The sequence below is a fragment of the Prionailurus viverrinus genome, chromosome B4, assembly GCF_022837055.1.
Source record: "Prionailurus viverrinus isolate Anna chromosome B4, UM_Priviv_1.0, whole genome shotgun sequence".
Lineage (NCBI taxonomy): Eukaryota > Metazoa > Chordata > Mammalia > Carnivora > Felidae > Prionailurus > Prionailurus viverrinus.
Window position 1 is genome coordinate 56,501,195 of NC_062567.1, and position 16,175 is coordinate 56,517,369.

Here is a 16,175-nt window from a genome sequence, read left to right on the forward strand (position 1 = left end):
TCAGGGAACTTGCTTCAGGCACAGTTGTTTTCTGAGGCTCAGAGAATGTTGTCAAATTCTCTGTCTCTCTCTTCTCTCATCTCTGTTTCTCCTTGTTCATTGGTCTTGTTCTTACCTGTTACAGAAAGATTCCCTCCCTTTGTGCGAAAGATACCCTACAACTGACAACCTCCATTCCAAAAAAAAAAAAAAAGAGAGAGCGAGAGGATTGCACCCCACCCCAGCATTCTTGTCTCATGCTTCATGGAAGGATTCTCACTTACTCTGTTTTGCCTTCGTCTTTCATGTTCCTGACCCTTAATGCCAGCGTAGGAGCAGAGGTACTACGATTGGCTAGACTAGGGCCAGAGGCCAATTCCTGTGGTCAGGGGATGGGCAGAAGTCCCACAAGACCATATGGGGATGGGTGAGAGGCCATTCCCCAACATCAAAAGGGATTTTAGGCCACAAAACCAGTGTCATCCACCATACCATGATCTTATAGGGAGTCGAACATTTGAGAAGTGTAAACTTTTTTCTATCATGATTTATCTCATCTCACTTAATGTTAGATTATCAAAACATTGTTTCTGAAGTGCCAGCAATTCAGTAGCTTCTGTGAAATAATTTGAAATCAATTGGGGAAGCCAAGTGTGAGTTTCCTTCCTAATCTGATGTTACCTTCACAAGGTGCATAGCACAAGATTATAAATAAAACGGTAGCCCTTTTATGATTGGGGTGAGTGTCAGATATTTGAGTACAGTCACTTCCTTGAGGCAGTGGGTGGGGTCAAAGTTCAGAGGAGAGAGCTTTAAGGCAGTAGAAGAGAAGGGGCTGAATCATCTTTTTCTGGAGATCATTCTGGAAAAGTGCCAATTACTGATTTGGGTGAGAGTACAGTGGGTGGTGGTGAGGAAAAATAAAATTTTATTGTGAAGCCAAGCACTAATTTGGTAGCAAAACTTGAGAGAGATCAGGCAGTGAGTGTAAGAGAAGGACAGTGAGGGTTACTCTTCTGTGGAGAATGTGAGAGGGGAAACCATGAGGACATGCCAAAGAGAAATGGCAAAGAAAGATAGTGCATAGGAAAGGAAAAGTGAGTAAGAAAATATGGCAGAGCTAGGATAAGAGCTAACAATTATTGCTTAGTTATCCATGCCAGGGAACGGTTCTCATGTTTTCATCACATAGTTACTAAGACTTAGAGCTGAGATTGGAACTCAGGCAGTCTGAGTCCAGTGTTTGCATTCAGAGCTATATAAAGGTGAGAGAATTCATAGAAGAACTGTAGGAGAAAGAGAACATGGCTGGCATGGATTTGTCTTATGGCCAAAGATGTCTTTAAAGGTGGTGATGACTGGATATGGAACCAAACGCAGGGAGTCATAAGTCTACAGAAACCTGCAGATTCTGAAAAGGATAAAAGATGTTGGTCTGTCATAGAGTCAGACAATGACTCAGTTATTCTAACTAAGGAGGAAGATTTGTGGTCAGAATGAAAATTATAGTTTGCTTGTAACAACATAGGATATTTAAAATGACTTTGTGGTGGTTTTTTAAAATACTTTTTAATATTTATTTATTTTTGAGAGACAGAAAGAGACAGAGCACGAGTAGGGTAGGGACAGAGAGAGAGAGGGAAACACAGAATCCAAAGCGGGCTCCAGGCTCCAAGCTGTCAGCACAGAGCCCGATTCAGGGCTCTAACCCACAAAACTGTGAGATCATGACCTGAGCTGAAGTCGGACGGTTAACTGACCAAGCCACCCAGGCACCCCGACTTTGTGGTGTTTTAAATGTTATTATTTAGAAATCCTGATTATAATTCATCCAGTGTCCATTTGAGTTATTCCTAAAGACAACTCTTAAAAATGGACAAACAAAATATGCAATTCAAGAATTTTAAAGAAATACTGTTACACCAGAAACACCTGAATCTAGATGGATTGCATTAAAACAGCATAACTATTTAGGATCTATAAATATTTACTAAAACCATACAAAGTTCTATGGGCTGTGCTGAGTACTATAGGACTGATGGTGATTAGGAACGCAGGGAACACCTGGCTGGCTCAGTCGGTGGAGTGTGCGACTCTTGATCTCAGGGTTGTGATTTTGAGCCCCATGTTGGGTGTAAACATTACTTAAAAATAAAAAAAATTAAATTAAAAAAAAGGAAAGCATGGTTTCTACCCTCATAGTGCTTATGGCCTAGACTCTAGACAGCATCTGTCCATGCTACTCTGGGAATTGGCAGGGATTGTTGTGTACGAAGCACTGTATGCCCTGGTGACACTGTGATTTAGAAGAAATATATATTTGATTTTTGTCTCATTTCTGGCACAAAGCTCCTAAAATCCTCAGAGTTTCCTAAGGGATGAGAGTGATAAAGATGTCTTTTTTTATATTAATGAGATGATATTGGGACTAAACCTAAGGATGTGGACTAGCTGCCAGAAGAAGCAGCCATGTGATTCGAGGTTTGGAAGTTCCAGTCCCACCCCCTGACCTCCAGGGATGAGAGGGACTGGAGGTTGAATCAGTCACCAGTAATCAATGAATTAATCAGCCATGGCTATGTAATGAAGCCTCCACAAAACCCCAAAGGGATAGGATTCGTTGGTGAACTGGAATCTTTTTCATGCCACTGAGCCAGGCCCCAGACTCTGTAAGGACAGAAGCTCCTTTGCTATGGACCTTGCCCTGTGGATCACTTCACCCGGCTGTTGACTAGTATCCTTTCATATCATTTGTAGTAAACCAGTAATCTAGTGAATAAAGTAGTTTCCTGAGTTCTGTAGCCACTCTGGCCAATTAATCAAATCCAAGGAGAGGATCATGGAATCCTCTGTTCATAGCCAATAAGTCAGAAGCACAGGTAACAGCATCTGAAGTTGGGCCAGTCTTAGTTTTAGTGGGGCTGAGCCCTTAACCTGTGGAATCAATCAATGCTGTCTCTGGGTAAATACAGTCAGAATTGGATTGAAACGTAGCATACCCAGCTGGTGTTGGAGAATTGCTCGGTGGTATGGGGAAAAACCTACGCATTGGAATTGGGAGCATAGCCCTTAACACATATGTTTAACATGTATGTTAACATCAATGTACTAATTCAATTTCTTTATGCAATAAAACTCATCAAGCTATACATTAAATGTGTATCAATAAATCTAACACAATCCAATTCATATAGCTAAAATATATCGAAAGAACGCCGGTCTTAGAGTAAGAAGGAAAAAAATATAGCCTTGAGCAAATCATTTAACCACTCTGAAGAAATTCTGACTTCACCGGATTTTGATGAGATTTAGAGATAATATGTGACAGAACTTTGTAACCCATAAAGATACAGATACACATTTCAGACATTATTATTATTTTTTGTAATTTTACAGAAAATTATGTTTTTATTCTTTTAGAGAAATTTTTCAGAAAATGATGTAGTTTTATGAAATGTATTTATAATTAGATATCGTGATAAAATATGCTGTGAGATAGGATGTGGAAGTAGAATGGCTCTCTATCTAAAATCTGCATCATTTAGAAGAAGAATATTTGATATTACATTCATTGTATATGTATCCTGGAAGAGGCCAGAAGACATGAAGTCTCTGAAATGCCTTCTTTCCATCCCTGCAAATTTAACTGCATTCCCTTCAGTTCTACATTCTTTCCTCATATCTCAGCCTATGAAGGGAATTTCCATCTGACTAAGTCTCTTGCCTCAAGGAAGTTATCTGATCAATTAACCAAAAAAAAAAAAAAAAAAAAAAAAGAGGCAAACTTTTCTTCAACTTTATATTTTCCCTTTAGCTACAGCTTTTTCTTTTTCCTTCCCTTCACAGCTAAGCTTTTCTGTAGATTTATTTCTACATGCTTTTCCCCTTTGTCCCTTCCCACTCACTAAAATCTTGAAACTACTATATGGGGCTGCTCTTGGCAAGGGCAATCAATGGCCATCTTGCCACTAGAGTCTATGTACATTTTATGTTTACCTTGCTTGATTCTTTATAGAGTTCAAGGAGCGAATGAGTTTGGGGTACCTTTGGGACACTCAAATGGAGATGTGAATAGGTATTTACATTTGCAGACCTAGAACTAAGCACAGAAGTCTGGGCTCTTTACATTTGGGAATCTTCAGTGAACCCATAGAACGTATAGTGTAAGGAGACAGAATACCAACATTTAGGAGTTCAGCAAAAGAAATACAGTCCATGAAGAAACTTGAGAAGGTGAGTGTGGTGGTTTTAAAATATGTCTTTGATACTATTTGATACTTTGATACTCTTCCTTTTAATAGAAGGCTCTTAATTCCTCTCCCCTTGAGTGTGGGCTGGACTTAGTGAATCTCTCCTAAAGAATGTAACTCAAGAGTTACTATGTGACTTTTGTTGCTGGGTCATGAAAAGGGTAGCTTTTACCTTGTTCCTTCAGTTTCTGAATCTCTTGTTCTGGTTGAAGCCAGTCACCATGTTGTCAGGATATTCAAACAGCCCTGTGGAGAGGCCAGTGAGTGGAGAGGCCATAGGGGGAGGAACAAACTTGGCAGCTGGAGGAGTGAGCCACATTGAAACCAGAACCTTCTGCTTCCGTCAAAACTTCAGATGATCCCAGACCCCAGTCTTCAAGGCTTCCAACTGAGACCCCAGATAACATGAGGAAACAAACCATCCCTGCTGTTCCTTATTTTAATATTAGACCAACAGAAACTATGAAATAATAAATAATTATTGTTGTTTCAAACCACTAAGTTTTGGGGTGATTTATTATGCAGCAATAAATAATTAATACAGAGGAGCCAGAAAGGCAGGAGAGAAATTAAGAGAGTTTGATAAGCTAATTTGAATTTTAAAAACTCCAACTGTCTAATATCCAAAATATATAGGGAAGTTATACTACTCTAAATACTAGAAAAAATCTGATTTAAAAATGGGCAGAAGATCTGAATAGACATTTTCCCAAAGAAGACACACAGAGATGGCAAATAGAACCATGAAAAGATGCTCAACATCACTAATCATCAGGGGAATGCAAATCGAAACCACCGGGAGATATCACTTTAACACCTGTTAGGATGGCTATTATCAAAAAGACAATAAATAACAAGTGTTGGCAAGGATGTGGAGAAAAAGGCATCCTTGTGCACTGTTGGTGGGAATGTAAATTGGTGCAGCCACTGTGGAAAACAGTATGGTTTCTCAAAAAATTAAAGATAGAAATACCATATAATCCAGTAATTTCACTACTGAGTATTTACCCAAAGAAAACAAAAACACTAATTCAAAAAGATACATGCACTGCTCTTTATTGCATCATTGTTTACAATAACTAAGATATGAGAGCAACCTAAGTATCCATGGTTAGATGAATGGATAAAGAAGATGTGGTATATATATTACATTATAAGGGTATATTACTCAGCCAAAAAAAGAGAATGAAATCTTGCCATTTGTGACAACATGGATAGGCCTAGAGGATATTCTGTTGCCAACTCCATAATCATTTTTTAAATTCAATAATCAAAGATTAGTTTTGCCTTTATAATTTTTTTATACAAATAGAATTATGCAGGGCATATTATTTTCTATCTGGTTTCTTTCAGTACACTCCTAGTGAAATTCATTCAGGTCATTGCTTACAGAATAGTTCATTCCCTCTTTTTTAAAAAGAGTTTAATTGAAGCATAATTAACATACAGTGAATAGTTCATTCCTTCTTATTGTCAAGTGGTATTCCATTGTATGAATGCACCACAACCATTCTCCCTGTACTCTTATGTAAAATACACTTAGTTATTTCTTCTTGATCATAGGCAGTGACAACATCAGAATTACATGGAAAAAATTATATGTAGAAAAATTTGATATCATTATAAATAACATCAAAGAGGTGGAATGCATTAGAAAATGATAGTTATCATCTCTCCAGACTCTCTATGGAATGAGAAAGTTAGAAGTCTTCTGTTGACCATAAAGAGTATACTGCCCATATAACATTTAACCTGAAAATATAAACTGCAATGAAAAAAATCACAGATGGGTCAATTTTTTGAAAAAAAAAATGAACCAAAAGATATACTGAAAATTAATGACATAGAAAAAAAGAGAATAGAAAAAAATGGGAGTTTTTAAAATTTCTTGTACACAGAACAAATACACATGCACACACAGACATATCAGCAATACCTGTAGTCATTTTATGTAGGGGCCAATGGTACTGCATATCATACATGAGTTTTCAGTTGCTCTCTGGGGAGTATTTGATACTTCTTTAAATCAAATCTAATAGAAACTTAAAAAAAAAGAAATAAAGGGGTGCCTGTGTGGCTCAGTCGGTAAAGCGTCTGACTCTTGATCTTGGCTCAGGTCATGATCTCAGGGTTTGTGGGTTCAAACCTGGAATTGGGGCTCTGCAACAATAGTACAGAGCCTGTTTGGGATTATGTCTCTCCCTCTCTCTGCCCCTCCCCCACTCATATGTGCTGGTGTATGTTCTTTCTCTCTCTCAAAATAAATAAATAAACTTTAAAAATCTAAGTGAATTCTTTGATATATTTAACTACACATTAAAGACACTCAATGCAGACCTTGGAACTGTAATAATTTTTCTATGAAATCTCTTTTGTTCTTGGTAAATCTCATCTCATGTTTTCAGAAATACTTTGGTTTAAAGATTTTTTCTAGGGGCACCTGGGTGATGCAGTCGGTTAAGTGTCCTCCTCTTGATCTCAGCTCAGGTCATGATCTCACGGTTTGCAACTTTGAACCCCTCATCAGGCTCTGCGGGATGGTGCAGTACCTGCTTGGGATTCTGTCTCTCCTTCTCTCTGCCTCTCCCCTCCTTGTGTGTGCATGTGCTCTCTCTCTCCCTCAAAATAAATAAACTTAAAAAAAAAAAGATATTCCTATTTGGATTTCCTAAGGACATTTTGTTAATGATACTAGTTACAAAAAGAGTTATTATCTTCCCAGTTCTGAACTTCTGAGGCATAAATACTTCACAATAATGTGGAATTGGGGACACAGCAAAGATACTAAGCTTAATTTTGTTACTTTCCCCAGAGGATCAAAATAAAGTCAAATGGTGTATCAACTTCTGTCCTGCAATTTCTACTTTACACTCTGTTAGTTTTGAGTTCTAAGAGCAGCCAGGAGAGTATCTGAAGACACTTTGTTTCTACTTTGCCTTTCTTCCCAGTAATATAAATATCTGAAAAGGTTATTGCTTAACCTATAAAACAGAGACATTCAAATTTATGAATACTAAAAACACCCTGTTCGTTTCTGTTAAACGATGTGGTGAGCTGGAAATGGTGATTTTTCTCAGTGGAAAGGACATGTCAAATAAAGGAAGAACTTTCCTTGTCGCATTCTTAACGACCCTCTGATTCCATTGTAGCCTTGATTATTCTTTATCACTAACCTTTTGACCACTTTTCCCACCCTCTTCTTTGTTTCTACTTCCCCATATCAGTAAGTCAAAATGCCATTCTCACCACCATCATCTCATGGTTATAGACCAGGCCTCCTCAAACACAGATTCAACCAAACAGTTGGGGATTTGAGCAGGCGTATGGTTCCCTGTATCGCTGTTTCCTTCACTGGAAGCTGGAAATTGAAGTCAGTGGTTGTAATCAGACTAGAAGGATTACAATTCATCTAGGCTATTATTCACTGCTGCTGGTTTCATTTGTAACTTGTCTCTGCGAAGCGATTAAAAGGAAGCCGTTATTATAAGAATTTATGTACAACTGGCTTATGAATGTAAGCCACACTGGTTCTGAAACTTGTAAGACAAACCTACAGGAATATCCTATTATTTTAACTATTCTAACTTACATCTAATTTAAAGTTTTGAAGAAGATTTTATTTCTAAGACAGCATAGCCATATGGTCAGCAAATAGAGCCTGTGTCTAGTCACAAGTTAATAATAGAAATAACAGTTTCCATTAACTATTGTATATATCATGGTGGTGAATCAAGATATTTTTGTAAAGTACTCAAATAGCCTTAGGTTCAACGCTAACAGCTAATTCCATGATGGATAAAATACTACCTATGACCATTAAACTGTTTAAAATCACAAATGAGGGACACCTGGGTGGTTGTTGGTTAAGCATCTGACTTTGGTCAGGTCCTGATGTCACAGTTTGTGAGTTTGAGCCCCACATCAGGCTCTGTGCTGACAGCTCAGAGCCTGGAACTTGCTTCGTATTCTGTGTCTCCCTCTCTGTGCCCTTCCCCCACTTGTGCTCTGTCTCTCTCTCTCTCTCAAAAATAAACATTAATTTTTTTTTAAATATCACAAATGATTTACACAGTCCACTTGTTTGCCTATAGGAAATAATAAAATAAGTAATCCACAAGAGTTACCATTTGGCTTCCCTCACCTCCATCCCTAACTAACTAGGTGAGTGGCTTAATAATCTGGTTACTTGATAATTTTGATATTAATTTTTTTTCATATTTAAAAGTGCAAACTATAATTATAAGGTGGTTGTGAGGAGTAACTGGCAAGTATGTAAAGCACCTGCCATGTACTTGACATAGAGAAGGTACTGAGTAATTGGTATCTATATTATTCATAACAACAAATAATTAATTCTGTGTGATCAATTAGCTTCTTAAAAAACATTTACCATTTTATGTAGAAAAACCATGTACAGTTTTGTCATTTGGGTTGTTCTCAGGTACCTTGGTGTAACACCACCTTTTTTTTTGGTCTGTTCTCACTAGAGATGCTAGCCCTGTAGACGTCCCAAAGTTGACAATGACCTTGCCTTAGCCCCTGAGTTCCTCTTGTGAGAGAGCACTGTTTCTAAGAACTGCTTCTGGGCTGTGTGGTGTGGATTCTGCTTTTGGGGCTACTGCCTTTATTCCTTGGATCATATTTTTCTCACTGATCCAGAAGGAAGGTATAAGAAAGCACTGAAGTTTATAAAATAAGTATGAATATATTTTATACTTCAAAGGTACCTTTTTGGGACTTGACAGTTTACAAGGAGAGTTGATGATGATTAGTTTATAATTCTAAGAAAACAAAGCGGGGAGTTAGACTTTCTTTAGCTGATAGGGAGCAATCTAGGAGTAGACTTTATCTATCCTAGCAGCATACCAACATCATTTATTTTTTTTAATACAGCTTTCCGAATGTTACGAAGACCATCCCAAAGTAGATATAAATACTCCAAAGTGGTGGGAGCATTTCTTAGCGGTTTCACTGAAATTTTCTCTAAGTGCTACTGAGTAGAGATATGCAGGAATAAGAATCATCTGTTTTATTGATTTGTTCTGTGACTTTGGGCTGGGACTGAATCTATCTTGAACATTCTTATGTTGTAGCACAGGGTAGATGCTTTAAAAATACCCCAAATGGAGGGCACCTGGGTGGCTCAGTTGGTTAAGCTACCGACTTCCACTCAGGTCATGATCTCATGGTCGGAGAGTTCAAGCCCCGAATTGGGCTCTGTGCTGACAGCTCAGAGCCTGGAGCCTGCTTCTGATTCTGTGTCTCCCCCTCTCTCTACCCCTCCCCTGCTCACGCTCTGTGTCTCAATAATAAATAAAACATTTTTTAAAAATACCCCAAATGGAGACGGAGTTGAACTGTCCGTGACCAAGCTCCCTAGGCACTGATGTGGAAATTAGTGAAGACTAATTGGGAAGTCCATATAGATGACTGAAAGAAGTTTTAACACCAAATGCATTCGGGAGAGTGTATTAGTCCAGCATCTCCATAAACAGTGCTTTTAAAAGCACCTACTTCAACGGGAAAAGTGCCTTTATTTGTCAGCCAGATTGCAGAACTTACAAAGAAAGAGAAGAACCTGTTTCTTTGTTGGAAAATAAGAACAATTTAACTTCTGGAAATGACTTCACAGCTTGGAGCCTAGCAATGCCTAGTTTGGATTAAACTGCCTATTAATTAAACTCAAATGATTAAACATTCATCACCTTGCATTGCACCTCTCAGAAAATAAAAACAAAACCAAAAAAAAAAAAAATCCTGGGGTTTTGAGTGAGGAAAACGGTCACACCACACACACACACACACACACACACACACACACACGCGCGCGCGCGCGCGCGCAGCCTGTCTAAAGTGCACAGGGTTTACAAGGCCAAGGGACCCGCGCTGACTGCCCAGGGCGATTGACAAACCCTGCTCGCGGGCCCAGCAGGCGCTGCGTCCCGGCGCGTTGGCAGTTGGCGACCCCCCTTGACTCCCCCTCTGCGGCGGGGCTCCCGGTGGCCTTTGGAGGCTCGGCGAGTCGGCTCCAAATGTTTTCCATATTTGTTCAGCCTCCGTAATTCGAATACCAGGGCAGGCTCAGCCCGCCCAGCGCCGCGCTCCGGGGCCCAGCGCGCTGCACACGCACCCACCCACCCACGCAGCGGCCATGGGCAAGGACAAGCAGCCCCGCGGCCAGCGCAGGCAGGGGGGGCCGGCCGCGGACGCCGCCGGACCCGACGACATGGGGCCGAAGACGGGCAAAAGGGCCCCCAAGGAGTGCGGGGAGGAGGAGGCCCGGACGTGCTGCGGCTGCCGGTTCCCGCTGCTGCTCGCGCTGCTGCAGCTGGCCCTGGGCATCGCCGTGACCGTGCTGGGCTTTCTCATGGCGAGCATCAGCTCCTCCCTGCTAGTCAGAGACACTCCATTTTGGGCTGGGATCATTGTAAGCATCAAGTCTGTTTTGCCTAAGCGCGTTTGCCAAACAGGAATGCACAGCAGCATGGTCGAGTCCAGACTAACCCAACTGCATGCGCCCTTCCCCAGCTCCACTCCTCTAACTCGCGCTCTGCTTGGTGACTGGTGCCTGCCACACTCGGTGTGCCTGGGGGCAAGGCTGGGCGCGGTGAGACTCGTGCCCCTCTTCCGCTTCTTGCTCCGACGGGCCTGCCTTTGACGTTCTGGAGCTGGCGAGGCGAGTCAGAGGCTGCTTATTTTGGTTAAGGTGGACATTCTCGATAACAACAGCAGATTCACTTCGGCTTTGTCCTCATCCTGGTCCCCCGGACCCCACCCTTGTCTCTAGATAAGTAACAGAAAGCGAAGTAAGTTCATCTCGTAAAAGCAGGTTTGGAGAAAGCCTGCGTTTGGGGTTGCCACGTTGGGTCGTATTGATTTTATTACTTTTATATTTTTACATTTGAGATTTCATGAGTAGTAAGTTTTATAAAGAAATGTTTTAAGGCAGGATCTGTGAATACAGCAAGCACAGCCTCACTCTACTGGAGTCTAAATAGGATAAACCCAGGGGCTGGCTGCCGCAGAAGTATATTTGGGACTCTGCTAATGGATGTACTGTTCTAAGCAGAACACTGGTCAGCTGTTGTGACTGAGTGTTGGAACGCACAGCATACTTGGCTTAATTAAATGGATTCTTTGATGTGAAATGGGTGCCATTTACTGAGCACCTAGTGTTGCCTGTCCTGCAAGGGGCCTTCCGTACTTTATTTCTAATCCCCACGTCATCCTTCTGAGACACTTACTATCATTTCATTTCTCAGATGAGAAAACCGAGGGCAGACTCACCCGGAGTCATGAGTTGGCAAATCAGCCAAGTTGATTCCTTCTTGCGCGAGACCACACCTGCACTTTCCTCAGTGAGCCACGCTGCCACATTTAGTTTGTGATTTTAATATTGTTAGAGTGCCTTGAGGCTTACTCAGATCTCTTTCACGTTCAGTCTTTTCTTTCATCCGTGAAACAACACTTTGAGGTGGGAACTGTCACCCTTCTTTGGACAGGAGGAAGCAGGCTAAGAGAAGCGAAGTGACAATCTCTAGGCCCAGAGATTAAAAGTGGCACAGCCAGGCGACACCAGAATGGATACTTCTGGCTCCTAGTTTCATACTGCGTCATGACTGCTATTACTGACCACAGGAACTAGAACTCATAAAACCACCCTCAACATAATTTTGTATCAGGGACAGGGACAGATGTTAAAAACACCTAATAAATATGCATCGATGCAGGTATTTCCTAATTAAGATTATTTGAACTCACAAATTCTTGCAGAGTAATTTAAAACTTCTAATTTGTGTACTACAAATTCCCATGAAATTATCATGATTGGAGTTTTCTAAATCAAGTAATTTTAAAAATAGCTTTTCACTAAGATATACTGGGTATTTTAGTCACCTAAGTGACTGTCAACCAACTCAGGGGAAAAAGTCTGTCCTTTAAGGCTAGGCGAATTAAAAGAAAGAAGGAATGAGGCTCCTTCATTCAGTGGTTTTGATGTCATTTGTAAGTGTGTTTTCTATCCTTTGTCTATTTCAACTTTAAAAAGCTCAGCACTAAAAAACCAAATTAGACGCGAAAAAAGCATCCCGATGTTTAAGGCACGGCCATGCGAATCGTGCAATTCTGAAGTTTCATGGGCTCCTATTAGAAGCATCACATGCTCCTAATTGCCTTGGAAGCTCCCTGGGTGTGATACAAAGAACATTGTATACGGCCAGGTCTCTGTTCTTTCTAGTTTTCCGGTTTATAATCTAGGATCCATTTGAAGTTTCCTCGTAGTGTGTAGGCCTGATGATACCTGTAATCTTAGGCTTTCTTTCAACAGAGAATCTATAGAGAAAAAAGCAGTCAGTGGAGATGCCCTGAGACAAGTTGAGGAGGGTCTCCTGGAGTTAGGCGAGGAGAAACTCTCATCCCGGCTGGGCCAGAGTCCCGGGCTCCCACAGACACCGTGCTTATGAGCCTCATCTCCCTGTGTGTGGCTGGTCACGGGCACTCGTCCAGACTTTCAGGGAAGGGAAAAGACAGGGAGGCAAAAGTGTAAACACTGCTCCTGGTACTGAGCCCCAACTTGGCCATTATTTGCTAAATAACTTGGGGCAAGTTATTTGATCTCTCTAGGCTTCCATTTCTTCGTTGAAATCAGAATGGTAACAATAATTCCTACCTCTTAGGGTTGTCGTGAGAATTACATAAATGAATACAAGTCCTAATACTTAGAGCAGTGCTGGCTAGTGGTAAGCATTCAGGAGTGAATTAGCTCTTTTTATTAGCAATCAGAGAAGCAATCACTGGTAGTGGGAATCACTTTTCAAATTAGAAGCGGCTCTATTTTATCTCCAGTCTTGTGGAACAGTTATTTTAGACTTGCTACATTTCCTAGACCAGTTGAACCCTGAAGGAGATGTCAATTTGATTCTCAAAATTTCTCTGTTCATAGCCAAGTTACTGTGAGCAATCTTATGGTATTAGATTAGTCAGTACTTTCTAGATCTCTCTGGAGGTTTATAACAATTAACTTGGAGGAAAAAGACCTCCTCAGGGTCATTTTCCCTAGGGATATGGAGTGATTGTGGTCTGGGATATCCTCCAGGAAATACTGAAACATTTGCACACTTTAGGATATCTGCTAGACCAAAGCAATACAGGTCAATCCCTGGGGCTGAGGCAAAGTCAAACCCACTTCTATAATTTAGGCTGCATTCAAGCAGGGCACCCAGACTGTACACCCACCCCATCAACAGCTTTAATGCTTCACTCTTCTGTTTCTCTTTATACTGGTTGCATCTCCTCTTACCATATAGTACTTACTTCATTTTACAAAGGTTACTATCGTATTACTTTAGGATTTGGCGACTGCCATTCTCATCGTTGAATCTGGGTAGGTAAGTGAATCCACTCAGGTGACTTCTCATTGACCGATGTCTGGGTAACTTGATGAATATTTGGTGAACTTCTGGTTATAAACTGAAGTCTGTCGATCTATGATCAGAGATTTATGTCCAGTGGAATTTTAGGAAAACAAATAGGTCATTTCTTACCTACCCATAAATGTGACTTTCCTCATCTTCCATCAGAGAGATGACTGAAGTATTTTTACTTCAGTTACAAAAGATTCCTGTAAAGGAAAAAAATGGAATGGAGCCACTATTGAGACTATGTAACCTGTAAAAGTGCCATTCTTCTCTCAAAATTCTTTATAAATGGTTGGAGGGTTGTAAGTCACATCACAATGACAATACAAAGTGAAACAGGGTCTTTGAGGATGAACTTGGCTAGAGGCAGGGAATCCTAGGAAATAAAATTTTGCTCTGCATTTTATTCTACTAATGGCTTGAGTAGTTGGGTCAAATAGGCATTCAGGTGTGTTCATCATTCCAGAATCCTTATTGATAAAAAAAAAAAAAAAAACACACATATGCATTGAAGGGATCTAAGAACTTTGAGGCCTTTACTTAACTTCTTACTCAAATGAACATAATTTGGCTTCAGTGAAGTGTAACATGTTTGAACTTTGGCTTATTTTTCTTCATTCAGTAACATTTGTTGGAGGTGTCTGCTGTGCTAGGCATTGGGATAAAAATAATAAATCATATACCAGGAGGAGATCTCTAGAGATCCTGATGGACATGTGCCCTTATCACATCTGACAGTAATGAATACTTCCGATTAGAAAATTTAACCTACACAAATATTTTTAAAGCCCATTTACCTTTCAAAGTATTTCACTTATGGTGATTTATTTGCTTTGGCATCTCTACCCCGAAGTCAATTTAAGAGCAAACTCTTGCCTCTCATCCCCAATGGGGATGCATAGTATTTGTTAGTCTCTTGGCCCTGGTAGGGAATATTCCCAAGGAAAGTGGGAATTTGCATTATTGTGGTTTTTAGCTTTCCTCACACTTTCTCCATTGTACCCATACCACACTCAGATAGAATAAAAACCCTGAGATATATACCACATTAATCACATTGGAAAGTTTAAGGAAAGGGCTTAAAATGGAGGGAAGAATATTTCTTTTCTTTAATGTCATTCATAAAACTCAGCGTATGAATCTGGAATGATTAAAAGTCCTGTCAAGAATTTCAATAGCAGTTTTCATATGTTAGCTTACTCTAAGGAATTCAAAATGCAGGTGTATTTGGATTTTTAAAATCTATTTTTAACCCTTGCTTAATGGAATGAAAAATTAGGTGGTTATTTATTTTAAAACAGGATAGATCCTGAAATGTACAAGTAGGTATATGACATATAGCAAGTAAGGAACAGATAATATTATCCATAATTTATAAGTAGAAAAACTGAGACATGGTGATTTGGCTAAATGATTTGATCTTGGTTATAGGGGAAACTGAAGGTGAGGAAGGTTTGGCATTTGGATTTTGGACAGACCCTGAAAAAAATCAAGAAACTAAAAATGGTGTCAGTTTTCCATTTAAGTATATTGACATTTGAGAAATTTAATCTGAAATTATGTTTTAAGAAAACATTACATAATAATACATTGTTTTTCACATTGGAACTTGATATGCTTCCAAGATCTAATGTTGTACCTCTGGCACCACTGGGAAATAATTTTTATTATAGCAACTGTCATAGGATTGTTAGAAACTGAGGAATGATAATTACATGGCCTAACTCTGTTTCCACTGAGTGTATATAATAAATAATGGTAGGAAAATTATCTTATAGGTATGTGACGTTCTCCTAGTAAGTATGAAAAATGGAATACCACTGAATTAATTTGGCAAAATAAATTAATTTTAATAAGTATATGAAAATAATGGAATATTTGAGAATTTGGTGACCTGTTTCCTGAAAGGATCTTAGAATAAAGAATAAGGAAGGTTAAGATTGGACAGAATCATTAGGAGAAATATACTTTCAAGTCTGCAGCTAGCCTCATACTAAGCCACACATGTGAAGGCCAAGGAGGTACGTATTTAATGAGGAAGTTATCCCTGGATCTTCTTTCTGTTTTTAAAATAAGGAGGAGAAGTGATCGGTCCTGATATTTTTAAATCCTGTAGTGTGGATATATTCAACTTAGAAATTTACCCTCTGGAAACTTTTGAGGTATCAGTCATCATTTGGTTTTATTTTTTATGGCAGAAATACTAGTGCATAGGATTTGGGGGGTAATCAAATAAAAATAAAGCAGTTTATTCTTTTTAAGTATGGCGCATGTCCATGGGACTCCTACGTAGCATATCCCTAGACACAAGACGGGTACCCAATCAGTGTTGAATTGAACTCTGTCTATCCCACACTTCCCGTTATCATAGCTTCTGCTTAAACTTGTGAAAACACATTTTTTAAACCATGGTTTGAGGCATGATATATAGTTGTGTTTTACAGTACCAATTTAAGTTTATTGATAACACTTTGAAGAACGATGAGGTAATAATAAGGAATGTGTTATTCCTGCATTTTGGGCTCCTAGG

General features: G+C 39.7%; 1 protein-coding gene across 3 annotated transcripts in view; it reads left to right on the forward strand.

Moving 5' to 3' along the window:
* The window catches only part of SSPN (sarcospan), a 74,897-nt gene that overhangs the window by 26,497 nt on the left and 32,225 nt on the right, over window positions 1-16,175 (forward strand). Inside the window, exon 1 of one of the 3 annotated variants that reach the window (XM_047868100.1) lies at window positions 10,143-10,656. The exons of 1 other annotated variant lie outside the window; for it this stretch is intronic. In XM_047868100.1, coding sequence (XP_047724056.1) covers window positions 10,381-10,656 — 276 coding nt within the window. In that variant the 5' untranslated portion in view covers window positions 10,143-10,380. Of the gene's footprint in view, window positions 1-10,142; window positions 10,657-10,780; window positions 11,036-16,175 lie in introns of those variants that run through there. One more of the 3 variants, XM_047868103.1, reaches the window with a different exon arrangement.